The 20,597-nt window shown below is 43.8% G+C and overlaps 1 protein-coding gene across 1 annotated transcript in view; it reads right to left on the bottom strand.

Moving 5' to 3' along the window:
• Window positions 1-18,487: 18,487 nt before the first annotated feature.
• The window catches only part of LOC118359060 (PR domain zinc finger protein 5-like), a 67,916-nt gene continuing 65,806 nt past the window's right edge, over window positions 18,488-20,597 (bottom strand). Inside the window, exon 16 of the mRNA XM_035737268.2 lies at window positions 18,488-20,432. Within this exon, the coding sequence (XP_035593161.1) occupies window positions 20,268-20,432 (165 nt within the window). The 3' untranslated portion in view covers window positions 18,488-20,267. The remainder of the gene's footprint in view (window positions 20,433-20,597) is intronic.

The following is a 20,597-nucleotide window of genomic DNA, read 5'->3' as shown; positions in this document are numbered from 1 at the left end:
ACACCAAATAGGACAGGAGAAGTACTCCAGATATAACAAACTGACCCTAGCCCCCCGACACATAAACTACTGCAGCATAAATACTGGAGGCTGAGACAGGAGGGGTCAGGAGACACTGTGGCCCCATCCGAGGACACCCCCGGACAGGGCCAAACAGGAAGGATATAACGCCACCCACTTTGCCAAAGCACAGCCCCCACACCACTAGAGGGACATCTTCAACCACCAACTTACCATCCTGAGACAATCCTCCCCGAACCCGGACGGCCAATTGTGCGCAACCCTATGGGACTCCCGATCACAGTCGGTTGAGATACAGCCCTGGATCAAACCAGGATCTGTAGTGACGCCTCTAGCACTGCGATGTAGTGCCTTAGACACCTGCGCCACCCGGGAGTCCCATAGGGTATCATCAAGGCAAAGGGTAGCTAGTTTGAAGAATCTCAAATATAAAATATATTTAGATTTGTTGAACACTTTTTTTGGTTACCACATGATTCCATTTGTGTTATTTCATAGTTTTGATGTCTTCACTATTATTCTACAATGTAGGAAAGAGTAAAAATAAAGAAAACCCCTGGAATGAGTAGGTGTGTCCAAACTTTGACAGGTACAGTAAATACACTGTATCTACAGTATACAGAGCGTTCAGAAAGTATTCAGACCTCTTGAACTTTTCCAAATTTAGCTATAAAATGGATTTTTAAAAATAATGAAAAAAATACCTTTTTACCTTAACTATTCAGACCCTTTTCTATGAGACTCAAAATTGAGGTCAGGTGCATCCTGTTTCCATCGATCAACCTTGAGATGTTTCTACAACTTGATTGGAGTCCACCTGTGGTAAATTCAATTGATTGGACATGATTTGGAAAGGCACACACCAGTCTATATAAGGTCCCACGGTAGACAGTGCTTATCAGAGCAAAAACCAAGCCATGAGGTTGAAGGAATTGTCCATAGAGCTCCAAGACAGGATTGTGTCAAGTGTCAGATCTAGGGACTAAAAAATATCCGCAGCATTGAATTTTTTATTTTATCTTTATTTAACTAGGCAAGTCAGTTAAGAACAAATTCTCATTTTCAATGATGGCCTAGGAACAGTGGGTTAACTGCCTGTTCAGGGGCAGAACAACATATTTGTACCTTGTCAGCTCGGGGGTTTGAATTTGCAACCTTCCGGTTACTAGTCCAACACTCTAACCACTAGGCAACCCTGCCTCCCCAAGAAGGTCCCCAAGAACACGATGGCTTCCATCATTCTTAAATGGAAGAAGTTTGGAACCACCAAGACTCTTCCTAGAGCTGGCCACCCAGCCAAACTGAGCAATCGGGGGAGACGGGCCTTGGTCAAGGAGGTGACAACAAGATTCAACAAGATTCTCTGGTCTGATGAAACCAAGGTTGAGATCTTTGGCCTGAATGCCAAGCGACACGTTTAGAGGAAACCTGGCACCATCCTTATGGTGAAGCATGGTGGTGGTAGCATCATGCGGTGGGGATCATTTTCATCGGAATGGACTGGGAGACTAGTCAGGATCGAGGAAAAGCTGAACAAAATACACAGAGAACCTTGATGAAAACCTGCTCGAGAGTGCTTAGGACCTCAGACTGGACCGAAGGTTCACCTTCAAACAGGACAACGACCCTAAGCACACAGCCAAGACAATGAAGGAATGGCTTCGGGACAAATCTCTGAATGTCCTTGAGTGGCCCAGTCAGAGCCCAAACTTGAACCTGATATAATATCTCTGGAGAGACTTGATAGCTGTGGAGCAATGCTCCTCATCCAACCTGACAGAGCTTAAGAGGATCTTCTGAGAGGAATGGGAGAAACTCCCCAAATACAGGTGTGCCAGGCTTGTAGCACCATACCATAGACCCGAGGCTGTAATCGCTGCCAAAGGTTCTTCAACAAAGTCCTGAGTAAAGGGTCTGAATACTTACACTACCAGTCAAAAGTTTGGACACACCTACTCATTACAGGGTTTTACTTTATTTATGCTTTTTTCTACATTGTAGAATAGAAGTGAAGACATCAAAACTATGAAATAACACATATGGAATCATGTAGTAACCAAAAAATACTTTATATTTGAGAGTCTTCAAAGTAGCAAACCCTATGCCTTGATGACAGCTTTGCACACTCTTGGCATTCTCTCAACCAGCTTCATGAGGTAGTCACCTGGAATGCATTTCAATTAACAGGTGTGCCTTGTTAAAAGTGAATTTGTGGAATTTCTTTCCTTCTTAGTGCGTTTGAGCTAATAATTTGGGTTGTGACAAGGTAGGGGTGGTGTACAGAAGATAACCCTATTTGGTAAAAAGACCAAGAAGAGCTTATTTAAGACATCAAGGTCAGTCAATCCGAAACGCTTCAAGAACTTCAACGTTTCTTCATGTGCAGTCCCAAAAATCATAAAGCGTTATGATGAAACTGGCTCTCATTCGTCCCGCCACAGGAAAGGAAGACCCAGAGTCGTCTCTGCTGCAGAGGATACGTTCATTAGAGTTACCAGCCTCAGAAATTTGGTTATAGGAAAGTGGTTATTCTTTGAAAACGTGATGCACATGGCTACAGTAACATAAAGTAATGGAAATGCTATTGTATTATTTTTAACAGTAACTTTGTTTGTATAGTAATGATACCCAAGACCTTCATGAACGCGACCAAATTATTGTTTTTCCAATAGCATTCATGAAATATGTTTATTAAACTGTGAGAATGTTGGAGTCAAAATGATTCCTCATCGGCAGGAAGGGGAGTGAAACGAGGCCTTTCTAGAGTTAACAAGGGCCCCCGGACCAGTAGAAGCGAAACAGCCTCATAACACAAAAGATCCGCCAACATATTTACAGTAGGTGTGAGGTTCTTTTCTGCATATGCATCCTTCTTTCGGGGTCCAAACAATCACTGGTGAGCCTGGCCAAAGAGCTCGATTTTTGTCTCATCTGACCTTAGCGATCCAACTGCCAATGCCGTTTAGCAATCTCCTAGCGTTTACATTTTTTGGGTGCTTTCACGGACTATCAGCAGATGTGTGACCGCAACGTGCGTCCAAGTTCTGTAAATTCTCCAACTGTGGCCCTTGGACTTTTCTTTGCCTCCCGAACCGTCTTCCTCACTGTGCATGGGGACAAGATACACTTGGGTCGTCTACCAGGCAAGTTTACCACTGTTCCAGTGGTTTTAAACTTCTTCATTGTTGCCCTAATAGTGGTTAGTGGGTTTTTGTACCCACTGGCTGACTTATGGTGTCAACAACCATTTGTCTATTTTCATTTGTGAGTTCATTGCCTTTCCCCACGGTGATGGATGACAAAAGGATTTAATGCAGAGTCTTTAGGGGTCTTTCCATTGATTTTTTTTAACCTGTTGAACAAAATCTCTTTCTCCGAGCAATTGTATTCATAGAAAATAATATAATCTTCCACAAAACAAAGTAGCACATAATATAGCTCAGTATTTTCATTTTGTTTGCTAATCTTTATCAATGGTGCCAATCATTTTGGAGGTCACTGTATATATGACTTGATAACGATTGGGAAGTCAGGCCAGAGTTGGAATAATAGACCCACCTGGTGGGAAAAAGCCTATATTTTTAGTTTTCAAAATCAACTTTAACAAAACCACAAAATAACACATTTTCTGTAACAACACATTTCAAAACAAAGTTGTTAACAAGTGAATGCAGTGAATGCTGTTGTCAGTCTGTCTGTTGTTTGATTTAGTGAAAGGGCAAGTTCACTGTGTCTATGACGTTAGTACAGATGTAGGATCTTAATTTGATCATCCTCTTGCGCGAGAACTTTAAAATATGTATTTGAGGTATTAAAAGGTTTCAGATGTTTGTAATTTTCACTTTAATATATCAGACTTGATTTTACCTTACCAAAAATGTATCAAAGCCAAAAAAATAACCATTAATTATAATCCACATAATATTTCCGGTTTCTTGTTGCTGCATGAATGTTTTTCTGCTGTAGCAAACTGGCTCAAATTAAGATCATACATCTGTATGGACCTTATGGACCTCACTGAAATCCAAACCACAGAAAAAAAACATCGGAGACATGAAATGTATTTTGGCACCACTGACTCCTCATGGGCCATTTGATATTTAACCCCAACTATGTTCATCAATATTCAATTAGTTATCTCAGTAACATCAGCGTCCAATTAGACAGGAGAGAATGTCTTATGTTGTAAATGTATGCATTTGTCTTACATCACTCACAATCATAAAACCTGAAATCATATCATGATTCTTCCCATTCCCATCTGCACCAGACAAATCCAACATGGCAGCCGAACACAGCCAACATAACCTAAACAGGCGATCCGATCACAGCCAAAGAAAATTGTTACACGGCACCATAGAGTAAGACAGTTCCTCACTTCAGCATTGGCATGCATCAGTATACATTTATACATGAACATCAGGCATTTCAGGGCTTCTGAAGGTTCCTCTCTCCACTTATAGAGGCTCAACTGAGACACATGATACGTACGCTGCTTATTAAGCAGAGCTTACTGTAATTACCCTCACAGACGCTTCAGTTTGAGACGCTTTTCTCCATGTCCTCTCCTCCCAGAGTGATGAGTGAAGAGTAATGGGTTTCATAATGTGTTACAGAGAAATGACAGACTGTTGAAAACCGGGGGACAGCTACGACAAGAACTTGCTCCTTACAAACTCAATTAAGCCAAACACTTTTTGTTTAGCACTTGATGAACATGGTAAATGAAACCTAATCTCCAAAGTCATGTTCTTTTAAACTGCCCCAGTATTTATTATGTCTTCGAAGTTAATGTAAGTGTAAGTGTAAATGTAAGTTAATGTAAGTGTAATTATGTCTTATATGCAGTAATATAGGTGAACAAATGTATACATGATACAGTATACTACACGTGATTAAAGCCGGAGCTGTGCAATATAGGCCTAGCTGAGGACGTGAAAAATCATCTTTATCGCTCAACATACAAACCATTCATGATAGGTGAAAACAGAGGAGGCCACAGAGATTAAGACAGGAGAGCCCCAAACCCTCCTGTAGTCCATGACCAGACTCTGGATGTCACTGTGCTTCCCCAACTGACATCATGTGCACAGTTTATGAAAGGAAGTCTTTCTCTCTGTTTACCTGTTTATACCGAGAAGACAGAGCAGATAAGGGCTTTGTGAAGCAGTACAAGTCAACCTGAAGATAACGGCCATGTTGAAAGATTACGATTAAGATTGAGATTGGGATATATGGCCCGGTTTTGAATCCATCAACATCCTTTGTTTAACCATGCCACTAAAACAAGGAAGCACTGTAATGGAATTAGTACAGCTTCAGTGTACCTTATGGACATCCAGAAGTCAATAACATACAGGTACAGTCTTATAGCTGACCAGTCAGACTAAATGTGATGCAACATGTAACCCAGCAGTGTAGTGAGGCAGGAAGCAAGGGATGCCCTGTGCCCACAGCAAGCTAAAAATGGCATCAGGAGCTGGTCCTGGACTGCTGCGAGTGTTTCTGGTTCTACATGTGTAGGCCGCCGACACCTCACTCCGGACCTGCAGAACACACAGAACACAGAAATGTGTTTTACCGAAACATCTGGCAGCATGCAGGTCTTTCTCTGCTCCCTTGCCAATTAGTGTTTTTCATCACTTCAAAAACCTCACTCCTACACATTCCCATTCTGGCATACAGAGCACATCACCTTCCTCTCTCTGTTCTGTTCTGAACCTGCTCTCCCTCACCAGGTTGGACACACAGGGACACGAACATGAAAGGAAACCCATAAAAAGGGCTAATCTCCCCATTTTAAAACACAGAGAGTTTATTTTTTACAGTCTCCAGCTGGACTTCCCCTCCAGTGTTTGGAAACAATCAGTAAACAGAGAGAGAAAGAGAGAGAAAGAGAGAGAAAATAATTGCACGATCACAGACCTGTGCGTCACCAAGCCCTTAGGACGACTTATGGAACTCATAAAGTGCTTGTTGAAATACATTCTGGTGTGAGTGGTTGTGCAATTGTCTCAGCAATTGATGCAGCATTGTTGCCTTTTTGTCTGTGGAGGATGAAGGGTTGTTTTGTGAAAATTGAAACATTTGCTTTGTGTGTCTGGGCTACATGCCCATCATCAGCCCTGGAAAGCCACTTCAAAAGCCCCTTATAGTCACTCAACGGAATGTAAGAGAACACCAAACATTTCCATGTCTTTGTCTCATGTTGTTTCTATTGATGTACCCAGGAAGTCATTGTCAACCATATGACTGATATTATGTGACTGTGATGTGTGCATGGCATATGAGCGTGCCTCAGCATTTTTAATAATAGACAAACTGCCCATCCAATAATGACTGTGTTCTCTATCATCCAGCATTGTATGAACAGTGTCCCAGTAGATTACACTAGTAGAGATGTAGAACCATTAGCAGGAAATCCCCCTTTGAACAGGGAAGAATGTCTTCCTCCGTCCACCACATGGGGTGTGAGTGAATGTGCACTTTCAAGTACAAATGTATACAGTAGGAAGTGTTTAACATGTGTCACAGGCAGAATTCAAGTGTGAACTTCCCGGTGGGAGCACATGTTGTATGTACCTTTTTGCTTACGTGGACTAGTATGTGGGCATATGTCTGTGTGTAGCGTCGGTGAGATAAAGCCTCATTGAACCTGGCCAGGAACCTTGGTGCTCCCAGGGGCAGAGTATGACTCTCCTGTGCTCCTGTTGGGCCTGTTGGTCTGACAGGCTGTAGGTCTGATGGATGTGCTCTGTCCATGTGGCCCTGTGCTTTCATCAGGCCCTCTCCAGGCAGACAGGCCAGGAGCGATGGTGGAGCATCCCATGCTTCCTGCACAGGAGATAAAACGACCATCCCGTGTCACCACGCGGAAGATAAAGCAATCCTGCTCTTCACAGATCGTGCATCAACGTTATGCAGACTGACGCCAGGAAACGGCAAGGCATGCTGGGTAGGTGACACACCTCAGAGATGGATGTCTTTATCTGAGGCGTAAACACATCAAGTATCCTACAGCTCGGGAGACACTTAGCAATGGGAAGATGGTTCCAAGTCCGAAGATTAACAGATGTATGTTGAAGTCGAACAGAGAATACCAGCAAAAATCACTAATAACCATTGAAACTGTTGATAATAGTAATTATTTGATCTTCCCTGATATTATTTCCTCACTTGTGAACCTGGCATGATTTACAATAGAAATCTATCATAATAGGCCTCCTGAGTGGTGCAGGGGTCTACTACGGGTTCGATCCCGGGCTGTAGGACAATCCCGGGCTGTAGGAACCCCGATCCCCGTGATCGGAATTCCCATAGGGCGGCGCACAATTGGCCCAGCGTCGTCCAGGTTAGGGGAGGATTTGGCCGGGGGGGGCTCTACTTGGCTTGTGTGTTGCTGGAGATGGATAGAGTTGTGGACGATAATAATGTACTCTGGGTTGAAGGGGGCTGACATCAGACTTTCATTGTATCGTGGCGGTTCCTCCTGTGTTCTCCACATTTCAAACACAATTACACTTGATTGTTCTGTTATCCTGAGTGCACTGAGCTCCAGCCACCCCGTCCTCCTCCTCCTTGCCGATTACCAAAATGTGGTTTTCATCTCCCTAACATGGTTTAGATTTCTCTTTCGAGGAGCAGGGCTGAGTTTTCCCCTTTCTGTGACCGTGAACTGGGCAACTGGGTGGATTACGGCGTGGTTGAGACGCCCGCTGCTTGCGGGGGGACTGTTTATTTGGAGAGCTTGCCCTGCCGCAACACTACAACACTACCACCCAGATGAGAGCACTACATGCCTTAATTATTGGAGTTTGAAATGAGGCACTATTAAAATGAATGACCACCATTAAAGCAGTATTAGCTAGAGGACAGATGCCTTTGCTGGTGGGGTGAACGTGGAGCACAGGGGGGTACACTTGACCAGACGCACAAGTGCCTGAATAAACAGCTTGGCAGCTTTTTTCTTTCTCCATGAATTTTTTTGAAGCCCCACTACGACTGACTTCAAGATTACAACCACCTGGCGGTACAGTCCAGTCCCCCCCTTCACCAAACATTTTAATCATGGATGAAATTCATTTATATGTTGCGATAATTGTCCCTAATTGTTTCTTTGAAGGGGAGTAAGGCCAGCAGCATCTGGTTGACATATGGCTAGCTGCCTGCCTGCCCCGCCTGGCTGTTGGGAGAGTAACTTTGTGCCCAGCATGAAACTGCGGGTCCTAATCCTTTCCCTAATGCCATTTGAGCCAGAATGGACATGTGCCCTGAATGATACCTTTGAGCCGTAATGGAGGCGTATGTCTTGTTGTTGACCTTCTGGCTGAGGAGGTTATACCCTGGGTAGGTGAAATGTGCTAATCCTCTCCCCGACTGTGTGAGCCCCAGTGTAACTGTTCCATCACAGGGACTGGCTGTCTGGTCTGGACCTGTTCTCACGCTCAGGAATTCAGCATTCCTACTCTTTAGTCCTCTATCTGGGATTCCCCTGTCTGATTATACATTCCATTTGAGCCGCTTCGAGCAAGACGTGCTACTCACAAACACATCTACTGTAGTGTATGTACGCAAACTAACCGTATACACATGCGAACAGACACAGACTTCCTCTTAACACGCAAAGACATGCTCATAAGCATACAGAAAAGCACTGCCACTTTCACACGCATAAACTGAAGCATGCCCTTGTGTTGATAGATACACACACGGGTTGGCACTGAAGAGGCGTTTCTTTTTCTCTCTCTGCCTGAGTGATGTTTCAATCCACTTTGAGAGCCTGTCACTCATCCCCCCCCCCTTCGGTGGGTGTCGTTGATGCTGACCTGTCACATCTGGAAGCTCTTCTGTGGGTCTGCTACGTCGCCATTCTCATAGACATTTCTCTGCTTTCCTATAGGCTGGGAGTGTGAATCTCCTGTGATTATGTGTAGGGGCAAACCACGACCTCATTGTGTTGAAGTTCAAGTAGTCGGGACACACATAGTACACCAGCTCAAGGATTTGGTTGTCCAATAAGAAAGGATTTAAATCATTCCTACTATGCCATTTGGGCTATATGTCCCTTCCTGTAATGATGCGTTCACACCTGGTTTATTCTGAAGGGATTTCTCAGGCTGGAATTTAAAAGTACGGAATGTTAAAAAAATTCAAAGGTATGGGCATTTTTTAAAATTTGGTCTGCACCCTAAAAAGGCGTCAAAAAACTAAACTGATTGAGAAACAACCCTTTGATTCCATTTGCATTGTACAGGTGCGGCAGCAACCTAAGTAAATGCAAATCTTACCTACATACAACATAGCAATAGCAGTGGGTACAGTGTACACTTGTACACTGTTGTCAGTGTCACCCTGGGCCAGTTAGTTCTGACAGTGACCTGTTTGGGCCCTTGGTTCCTGTGGAAAGGGGATGGTAAGTGTGCTGTACTCTGTCAAGGAGTTTCCTTGGCCAGAGGAGAGGGTGAAATAACCATTCATGTGTCTGAGGGGTGCAATGTACTATGATGATGTCATGCACACTGAATAAATGTGTAGCCGTCAGGCCTTGTAAGACTAGGATAATGTTTCACAGGAGAAAGTGACACTTTGGTCCAGATTGACTCCCAGGTACTGAGACATACTCACACACGCATGCACACACACACACACACACACACGCACATACTCACACACACACACACACACAACACTAATGTAACAATGTCCACACATCCGCCAGAGATGAGGCCAGTCTGTTTCCAGTTAGATTGCACACTGTTCCTCTTGGACTAGCTGGTGTACAAAAAGGGATGGATCCAATTTCAGGATGTGCTTTTAATGAAACTCAAACTGGAACACATTTCAGATCACAGAACAAAGAGGGAGAATCAAAAGCGTTAGAGGTGACCCGGGGTAGAGTGTGCTCTCGGCTCTAAACGCACGCCTCACCATGATGGTCCAACTGTAAACAAGACGTCTCTGAAGCAGCCAGTTCCCCATCTCTCTCCCAAACAGGTAGACAAATGAAAGCTGCATGTTTTAATGTTGGTGCCTAGAGTTACGTATTGTTTTTAAAGCTCAATGGCATAATCGTAAACTACAATTCAAGTGGTTTTGACTTCCAGAGCAGTAGAGGCCGAGAGCAGAGGCTACTGAAACTAAACTGGCAAAGCTTTGAAGATGAGAAACGATTTCAAAAATCTGTTAAATGAACGGTAAATCCTTAACAAATGTGCTCTCAAAGACATTGAGTGTTGAGTTCCTCTCGGACGCAGCGAGGACACATGAAAAGTATCGAACGCAAATGGAACAACATGTATGTCGGCAGATAAGTTATGGCTTTTCACTGCAGCTTTAAAAAGCCTTTTACAACTCCACGCTACACAAACGTATGTTGCTGTGAAGAAATGATGGAGTGAGAGATTTATTGGAAATGAAAATGACTTACTGAATGTTATAAATCACTAAAGTATCTGTTGTTAAGCAGTGGGGCGTTCCACCCAGAAGAACCCAAGGAAACGCCATGCAGCTTCAAGCCCACCTTGGACTGCCTCCACCCAAGTAAAACATTCATTTAACGCCACTCAAGCTATGTACCTTTCCAGTGCATCGTGGAAGGTTTTTGATTCGATGATTGGATTGTTTACCTGAGCAGATTATATTTCATTAGTCTAAAGATTCATAGATCTTCCCTTTAGATTGCTGATGGGTTTAGAGTGATTGCAGATGGGTTTAGAGTGATTGCAGATGGTTTTAGGTTTAGGTTGCAGATGGGTTTAGGTTTAGATTGCAGATGGGTTTAGGTTTAGATTGCAGATGGGTTTAGGTTTAGGTTGCAGATGGGTTTAGAGTGATTGCAGATGGGGTTAGGTTTAGATTGCAGATGGGGTTAGGTGTAGATTGCAGATGGGTTTAGAGTGATTGCAGATGGGTTTAGGTTTAGGTTGCAGATGGGTTTAGGTTTAGATTGCAGATGGGTTTAGGTTTAGATTGCCGATGGGTTTAGAGTGATTGCAGATGGGTTTAGAGTGATTGTAGATGGGTTTAGGTTTAGATTGCCGATGGGTTTAGAGTGATTGCAGATGGGTTTAGAGTGATTGCAGATGGTTTTAGGTTTAGGTTGCAGATGGGTTTAGGTTTAGATTGCAGATGGGTTTAGAGTAATTGCAGATGGGTTTAGAGTGATTGTAGATGGGTTTAGGTTTAGATTGCAGATGGGTTTAGAGTGATGTAAGTCTGTTTATGGGAGTTACATGTGAGGTTACTAGCAAAGCGCCTCAAGCTAGTTAGATTGCGGGTGCTGATGTGCTTTGATATGCTTTTCTATTGCATCTTGTATCATCCATTTTACAGTAAACATCTTCAGCCCAACTGCTCCACATAGACTATAGGCCTTCAATCCTCGAGCCCTGGGGTCACAGTGAGGTCAGTGACCTGACCATTGGACCCCGCAGTGTTGCAGGCCTACTGTACAGCCCTGCCCCTAATACCTCTCCCCTCTGAGACCCCAGTGTTTGGTGGGTCGCCCGGCCGCCCCTGAAGCCCTGGTCTGTAGGTCAGACTGCACCTGTGGCCAGCGACGTTCAGAGCCGATAAATAACTCTGCCTCTGCTTAATGGAGCTTGAGAGGAGACGCTCACTGCTCATTGGCCGTGAAGAACACGCCGTTTGAAATGACTCGAAGCACAATGGTTCTTACAGAGTGGTAGAGCGCACTGCAGCGTGAGCGGTCCACAGTTGTGTTGTGCATGAGTAAACTGGTGATGGTATCAGTTTAAACTAACTGGCAGGATAAAGAGATGTGAGATCAGTGATTGTAAAGGTTTGCTGCAGAGGTTAAATATGCGGGTTGCCCACATTCACGGGGAGAAACAAGTGGAAAGTCCTACACACACCATTGTGTGTTATTGAAGCAGATCGAGAGAGGTTTGGAGTTTAGACACAGGGCCCTGGTCTACCCCACACATCAAAGACCATCTCAAGGACATAGAGGTAAACAGTCTCAGTCACACACAATGGAATCTGAGGATAGGATCAGGGTATTTCATTCGTTTTCAGATTCAATGGTTGTTTAGATTCAATGTCCGGTTGTTGTCTATCTATCCGATGAACACAAACAACAGTAGGGCATGTCATGTTTCTGTGCCTGTTTTTAATCCCATCGTTGTGGTCCGTTGTGTGTGATCACTTTCTTCCTTGCAAAGATGATGCACATGATGCTATCAGCTATTGACTGTGGCTTACAGTACACAGAAGCATGGTTCCTCCAGTTGCAGAGTGTGGACAGCCAGGTTTGTATTTATAACAAGGGAATAATGGATGGTTGGGTGAAGTGCCCGGCCACTCTGTCCCCAGGTCAGCCTCTCTCTGTCTGTGTTTCATCCTTCAGGCTGACAGGGCTGTCCAGGGCTGGGCTACTTGAGTTATGGGATCAAGGCTGATGGCTCCCAGACCACCGCTCGCTCCAGGAGCAGGTATCTAATACACTTCCTTATTTTAGCAGCTTACCAACAAGTGAACATGCACGCATGCCTCCGTAAATCACCGGGCAGCACAGAGGCAGTGAGGGAGAGCACTATCTGATCTCATACAGATGCACTATCTTAATTTGATCACTGTTGTCGCAGATCATTTTCCTGTGCAGCAGGAAATGCAAATTATAGCATATTCAAGGCTTAAAAAGGCTTCTAAAATTGTAATTTCCACTTTAAAATGCCAGACCTGATTTATCGTGAATAAAAATGCATCAACAAAAATGTGAATTAATTATAATCCACATAATAATTCACATTTTCTGTTGCTGCAGGATTATTTTCCTGCTCTAAGAAACTGGGCAAATGAAGATAGGACATCTGTACTGTACATGTGTGCTGCTTTGTATTACCATGGCAGCACACTGTTACAGTGCTGTCTTTTGTAGTGCTGTTTTAGTCATCTTTAGTTTGAGTCCCAGGAAGTTGGTAGCACCTTCATTGAGGACAAGGGGATTGTGGTAATGGCTGGAGCGGAATTGTGGAATGGTATCAAATACATCAAATTTGAGCTGTCCTCCGCTCAGCAGCCTCCAGTGGTTGGAGTGTAATAGACAGGTGCCAGCCATTTACTGTTGAAAGTTTCTCAGTGGCTTTGGCATCTTGAGCTCATATCATTTGAAATATGTCCAGGGGCCACCATGGATATCACCAAATTCAATATGGCGTCCAAAGTAGAATATTAGGTATGGGCAATTCACATCTAATGTGACAATACTACCAATATTTTCTGCCATCATAGCGTCATAATGTCACCCTTGATGTCCCCAGAAGAAACACCACTAAGTAAATACACATGAGAGTATGTATGTGTTCAGATAAACTGCTCTCGGTGCAACAGAGGCAGTCTGGGTTTGCAAAGCACTGAAACCACAATGCATATGGGAGTGAGCCATTTTTTATGAAGCAGGACCTCCGCCTTGCTCTTCTGTCTCCACTCTACAGTAGCTGGGTGTGTATATAGGGAAAGGGGACACCTAGTCAGTTGCGCAACTGAATACATTCAACTGAAATGTGTCTTCCGATTTTCCCCTTAACCGCTAGGCTACCTGTGTGTGTGTGTGTGTGTGTGTGTGTGTGTGTGTGTGTGTGTGTGTGTGTGTGTGTGTGTGTGTGTGTGTGTGTGTGTGTGTGTGTGTGTGTGTGTGTGTGTGTGCGTGCGTGCGTGCGTGCGTGCGTGCGTGCGTGCGTGTGTGTGTGTTTGAATCATGTGAACTGTGTTTGAGTGTGTGGACAGTGTGTATAGGGGTGTGTTAGAGTGTGTTTGAAAGATGCAGTCACGGTCAAATGGCTCAAACAAAAAAGACAGAAACACTGGATTAATTGCATTTGTTTGACCAATAACTTCCTGTGAAAGATAGATGTGTTTTGGCCCAGGCAGCTGTTCATTCTGACAGCAGAGTCACTCCCCTTGCATAATGTCCCTGTATGCTAAGGAGAATTACCATTCAGTGCACGTATGTGTGTGTGTCTGCCTGTGTGTGTGGTCTGGGAGTAGCAGGTTCAGCGTGTCTAATGTAAAGAGCTCAGACAGAGGCCCTGTCTCACCTCACATAGCTGTGAAAAGGACAGAGACACTGCATGTCATTCTCAGTGTCTAAGTCACAGCTCTTGGTGTGTGTGTGTGTGTGTGTGTGTGTGTGTGTGTGTGTGTGTGTGTGTGTGTGTGTGTGTGTGTGTGTGTGTGTGTGTGTGTGTGTGTGTGTGTGTGTGTGCGTGTGCGTGCGCGTGCGTGTGTGTGTGTTTTCAATGCAGGCTAAGTCAGCACATAAAAGGTGTGTATCCTAGGGTTGCTCCTCTCCCTGCTCTGACGGGTAACAGACCTTCAGTCTGGTGTTTGGTTTCTCCATCTCTCCCACAAGTGGGACTCTGTACAACCAGCTCACTTTCAAACACAAACACAAATCTAAAACAGAGCTTCATCCTACAAAGGGACAACTACAGCCTTATGTCAGTGTTAACATTCAACTCCCTGCTGTTTACTGATATTACATATCATTACATGTATTTACTTGTGGTTCTGCGCGCCTCTGTTGATAATGTATCAAAGCACAAATGGTGTGAGTCAGTCAATGGCTACATTTACCCGTGCTGTTGTGCATGTCTGTGTGGGTGAGCCCTTGGGCCTCAGTGTATGTCTCTCTGTGTATTCTGGCGTTGAAACATTTCTTTGCGTGTCATTACCCTTGGCATCTTGTCTTAACTGGTTCATGAGCTCCAGTGTGCTCTTGGGAGATTTGTGCTGGGCGTTTCAATGTAGCCGAACCCTGAAAGACGTGTTTAGGAGGACAGAGAAAAAGAAAGAGAGAGGGAAGACGGAAGGAGAGGGAGGAGGCAGGTAAAGGGATGAGAAGAAAATGCGAAAGAGAATAAATAGGGTGGAACTCTCATCACATTTGCACAAATGTTTAGACTAGACCAATTAAGACTTCTCTGTCATCGCCAATCACCTAATTCCCAGAACAGCTATCAGTGAACACAGCAACAGCCTTCCCAAACATTCCCAAACTAATAAGAAATGATGTGTTAAATGAGATTATGTGGTGGTTCTTGACATTAGTTTCTAGTTTTGTGAGCTACATTGAACCTTGGCAATCGCTCAGAATTTGATAGGGTTTTCTGTTAAAGTGAGTTTTTGTCAAGAACATTTTGGATGGAGAAAAGTTCAATCCTCTTAGGGGCGATTCCGCGACAGCGGAAAATGTTTTTTTGGTATCTCAGATTGTTCTGCCAATTCTCACATAGAAACTTCATTGGGAGGAATAATGTTTTACATGTTTTTACATTTGCATCACTTACCATTTTTTGGGAAAATCATAATGAAAGTTGCCATTTTAGGCCTTTCTAGACCTACTGGATACATTCCTACTGTAAGACCCTATGATGTGTGAACCGTACATGACACAGACAACAACACAGTGTCACAGCATTTCAAACACAATTCTTCTCAATGAAGTTTCTATGTGAGAATTGGCAGAACATTCCGAGATACCGCAAACATTTTCTGCTCCTGCTGCCGTGGAATCGCCCTCAGTTGTTATGTGAGGTGTGAAGTTGAACCCTGGTCATTTCATCTGTATACTCAACAAGCTCTCTACACAAGGTCTCATCGTGAAGAGCACACATGATGTCTGTTTCAGTTTCAAATGAACAGGGCAGAGGAGATTCTCCTTTTCTTTAGGTATGATACTGTGCCAGACGACATTCCCCAAGTCTCTCCCGGTCGTGGCTTGTAAAGGTGCAGACGGGGCTGTGGTCACGAATGACACTGCAGAGTGAAGGCACACGCAATGCACCCGATGACAGGACTGAAGACCGCTGGGGCTATAGAGGTGGACTTACTGACTGATGCCTTTTGCTCTTCAGACATCCATTATCAACATCCATGTTTTCTCTGTGGTATTTTACTTTTCTCTCATCCTGCCTCTAGACCTCTGTCCAATTCTCCTCTTTCATCATCCCCCTCTCTCCGCCGAGAGAGAAAGAGGGGAAGAGTGTTTGTTGGATCAAGAGAAACCTCAACACATTCATCAGATATTGGTTAGAGCCTGTATTTCAGAGCCCAGGCCTGAAATGCAGTTACTGCTCAGGAGGAACAGCGTATTTGACAGAACTGGAAAAACAGTCATTATAAAAGAAGCTGACATTCTTGAACTGAACATTGTTTCCTGTCCAGCTTTGTTCTCTGTACATTGTTACATTCACGGCGTTTCTCACGAGCTTCAGCCTCAGCCTGGAGTCTGAGGCATCTTGTTCAAATCAAGTCCCACATCCTGGCATTTACAGTAAATCAATGAGAACACAATGTCTGAACTCCAAATCTGCATCTTCTCAAACAATGTGAGAACACCACTGTTCCTTTCTCACTTTTCCCTGACTGTGAAAAGCCACCTGAGATTTGAGGTGTTGAACTGTTGCCCCCTCTACAGCCACCATGGTTATAATCTGACCCTTCTGGTCATCTATGAATGGATGTAAAAAGGGCTTTATAAAATACATTTGATTGATAAATGCATCTTGCTTGTGATACTGGGCTGAATACTGTTAGAGGAGGATACCATTTTCTAAAATGCATTTCTCATGTTTTGAATCTTCAGGAAGCATTTATGTTGGTGCGTGTGTGAGGCTGGGAATTGGGGGATATGCCTTTCCCAATTTGCTACTAATTAAATAATCCCTGTCTACCTGACCTGATAGACCCCTCCTTTTCCATGCAGTCTGGGAGACTGGAGATGAGGTTAGACCGTCTCCTCATTTAAATACGCGCACACGCACACACACAGACAGAACAAGGACAGATACAATTGTGTTGAGTATTCCACTGCAGTGCTTTCTTTGACCAGCAGAGGCTTTGAGGTCAAACTAGAGATATTTAATCTTTCTCCACCTACAACACTCAATTATCTTTACTACACTTTTCTACGACTCTTTTTCCTGCTGGTGTTGTCTTACTGACTGTCAAGTTCTTGACATCTAAGTGGTTTTGGGCATCAGGGTTTTTTGGTACCCAGCTTTAAAGGAATGTCCAGGAATGTTGGTACAGAGGCCCAGAAGAGACCCACACACCCTCCCTACACAAAATACACATGGATGGCATCCTGCACATGGGCACCCAACAACTCCGCATTCCCCTGGTCACGGAAGTGTTCCGGACTATCCGTTACCACGGCAACGGCGACCAAACAGCGTGGCGAGACAACATTGTCCGTGTGATTCCCGACGTGATGGTGGTTTTGCTGTAAACCCCAGCTGGTGTGGTAATGACATTCCATGGCAGTGGGTGTAGCTGGCGTGGGGAGCTGTGGGCGGACGCTGGTCTGGTCTGGGCCCAGTCTGGTCACACTCACAGATGGGGAGGCAGAACAGGGAACTGGGGCTTCCAGTAAAAACATGTCATTAGAAACACATTGACTTGCTGGAAGCCCCAGTGTGCATGATACTACAGCTCTGTATGTAGAGACAGGGGCTGTCCCATGAAAACACACACTGGTAAGGGAAAAGCCATCAACCCTCTAAACTTTGCGTTGAGGTGTGGAAAGGGTTATTCCACGGTTGAGAAAAGCCCCCATACTTTGTTTACAATATGAAAAAAAAATGGCCCTGAGGCCTGCCCACTAAGAGCAGACAGTGGGCACAGACAGCGAGCACAGCTGGCCCAGTGGGCAGAGTGTGTGCAGGGACCTGTGTGCTGGCTGAACCACGCCCGGCCCGGACAGCCATGTGGTGAACCCAGCCTCAGAGGGAGTGGAGGTTAACATGGCCACATCTGATCTGAGAATCGTGCAGAACAGCCAGCCGCCCAGTCCTCAGGAACACTGGGGCTTTGAATGGAGAGGCGCATGTACATGCCGCTTCCCATATCCACCATCTCCCATGTGTTTAGCACACAAGAGTAGCATATGCCTAATCAGTCTCTGGGGGGGATAGGTGTTACCAGTTTAATACATCTGATTTATTGATGGATTCTGCACAAAAACAACAACACAAACAATCACCCAAACACAGAAAATAAACATGCCGAATGCATTGGTTTTATAAACCAGAGTATGTGTTTGCGGAGACTGACTGTCAAACACGACAGGATTTATACCCACTCTTAACAGACTATTTGATGACAAGCTTAGAGACTCCCAGCTCTGGGAGTCTGATCCAGCATCCAGCTGCCATTCAGGAAATTCTCACAGACTCGGTAAACTCTTCAAAACAGACGCCTTTGAGCCTATCAGGAGCTTCAGCAGTGGGTGAGTGTGAGAAATGAGTCCCTTTATAGCGAGAGGAGAGAAGAGAGTAGAGCAAACCATCGGATAGCCTCTTTAGTGGGTTGCTTTAGATCAGGCAAAGTGGGAACTGTAGAGATCAGGCAGCGGTGATCAGTGGTGACTGTGGCCACTGGGGGGAAAAAACACTTCAATTAGGCTCCCGGCAGACCGCCAGCCAAACCAAGAATAAGGGTTAAATTAACAACAACAAAGCGAGCAAATTTAATCAACTCAAGTGTTTTCCGAAATACCCCAACGTCAACAGTTAATCGACACATACTTAGAATTAACAGAGTAAATGGCTGTTTGGTACGTAATGAGGTTTTTATGAAGTACATTTCAAAACGGGAAAGTGTGATGTGAAATATTCACAGTTTGAGATGAATAGTAAAAGATACTAAATGTGTAACAGTCTGTGGAACACAGGAAGGCTATGGTCTGACCACATAAAAAGGACAGATAAACATACACAATTGCACCATCCATTAAATACATTATCCATTTAACATACAGGATTGAAAAAACAGGAGTATAAACAGAGAGAAACTACTTGGTCCCTCAATATATGAAATAATCATATAAAACAGTCTTAGCAGACATGAAATACAGTATTATGAACAATTTGTTGCTCTTCTTTTGACAAACAGTAACAGTAACTTTGACAACAGTAATAAGGGATTTATTGCATTTCCAGACAATCCGTGGGCTGGAGGAAGGGAATAGGCTGGCTGTGTTTGGTAAACATCTCTGTCTTTCAAACTCTTTGGGAAGTGTGTTACCTGGTCATATAGTTGTAACAGAGTAAGGCACGGTACGGTTGGCATAAGATGGGAACCTAGAAGCCGATAAGCAGGAAAGAGACTTTTGGAGCGAGGCTAGTTATTGTATCGCGCTGAATTGTCTGGACATGCCACTCCCAAACTTTCCTATTAAAACTCAATTGAATGTAAAGTATAAACAGGAAGAGAAGAGCGGTTTGGAAGCAGATCAGAACAGTGTGGGTCTTGCGCCTCATCCAAACCCCCTGTGAATTGAATATGTACTCCATACTCCACAATTCCTATGTGCAGGATATGTTCCGATATTGAATTCTAATCTTTTCCATATTTTCATTTGTATATATTTAATCGTAAAAAGAAAAGACTGCTTATTGCTACATCTGAAATGCATAGCAGGCCATCCTGTACGTTTAACACTGTAAATATACAGTGAACTCCAAAAGTGTTGGGACAGATAAATGTGTTGTTGCTTTGGCTCTGTACTCCAGCACTTTGGATTTGAAATAATATTAATGGGACAAATTAATTAATGGGACAATTAATGGGACAAATTCACTTGCATGTGTTTTAGAGTAGCCACAAGTTAAGTATTTGGTCCCATATTCATAGCACACAACAACTACATCAAGACTGTGAAGCTACAAACCTGTTGGATGCATTTGCTGTTTATTCTGGTTGTGTTTCAGATCATTTTGTGCCAAATAGAAATGAATGGTAAATAGTGTCATTTTGTAGTCACTTTTATTGTAAATAAAAATAGAATATGTTTCTTATGCATTATTTACCATTCATTTCTATAGGGCACAAAATAATCTAAAACACAACCAAAACAAACAGAAAATACAGCTGACAAATTTGTAGTCACAAACTTCATGTAGTCATTATGCTCTATGAATATGGCACACAATACTTAACTGTTTACTACTTTAATACACATACTGTAAGTGGATTTGTCCCAATACTTTTGGTCCCCTAAAATGGGGGCACTATACAAAAAGTGCTGTAAGTTTGATATGGATGAAAATACCTTCAAAGAAAAGCTGACAGTCTTTGCACTTTAACCTCATGGTCATTGTATCATTTAATATCCAAAGAGCTGGAGTACAGAACCAAAACAACCGCAAAATGTGTCACTGTGCCAATACCTTTGGAGTTCACTGTAGTTTATCTTCAGTAGTATCATATACAGTAGATGGGTCCTAGCCCTCTGTCTCCCCGTGAACATTCTCCATGTGCACTTTGAGGTAGTCATTCCTGGTGAACTTCTTATGGCACAGCGAGCACTCTGCCATGGGCCTGTTGGGGTTGTGGGTCAGCTTGTGCCTGCTCAGCATCTTCTTCAGACTGAACGACAGATCACACACCTACAGAGAGCAGAGGAGAGAGAAGTGTGTTAGTTAGCTCTGTTAGAGATTAGAACGGATTAGACCTTAACTACAAAACATACACATCTCTGTTATAGTAGCTCTCTGATGGATCTTACTGAATTAATTCAGTCCTAAACTAAACAAGTATGCTGCAGAGCAATA

Source organism: Oncorhynchus keta, chromosome 26, assembly GCF_023373465.1.
Source record: "Oncorhynchus keta strain PuntledgeMale-10-30-2019 chromosome 26, Oket_V2, whole genome shotgun sequence".
Classification (NCBI taxonomy): domain Eukaryota; kingdom Metazoa; phylum Chordata; class Actinopteri; order Salmoniformes; family Salmonidae; genus Oncorhynchus; species Oncorhynchus keta.
This window is presented reverse-complemented; position numbering and strand designations above follow the sequence as displayed.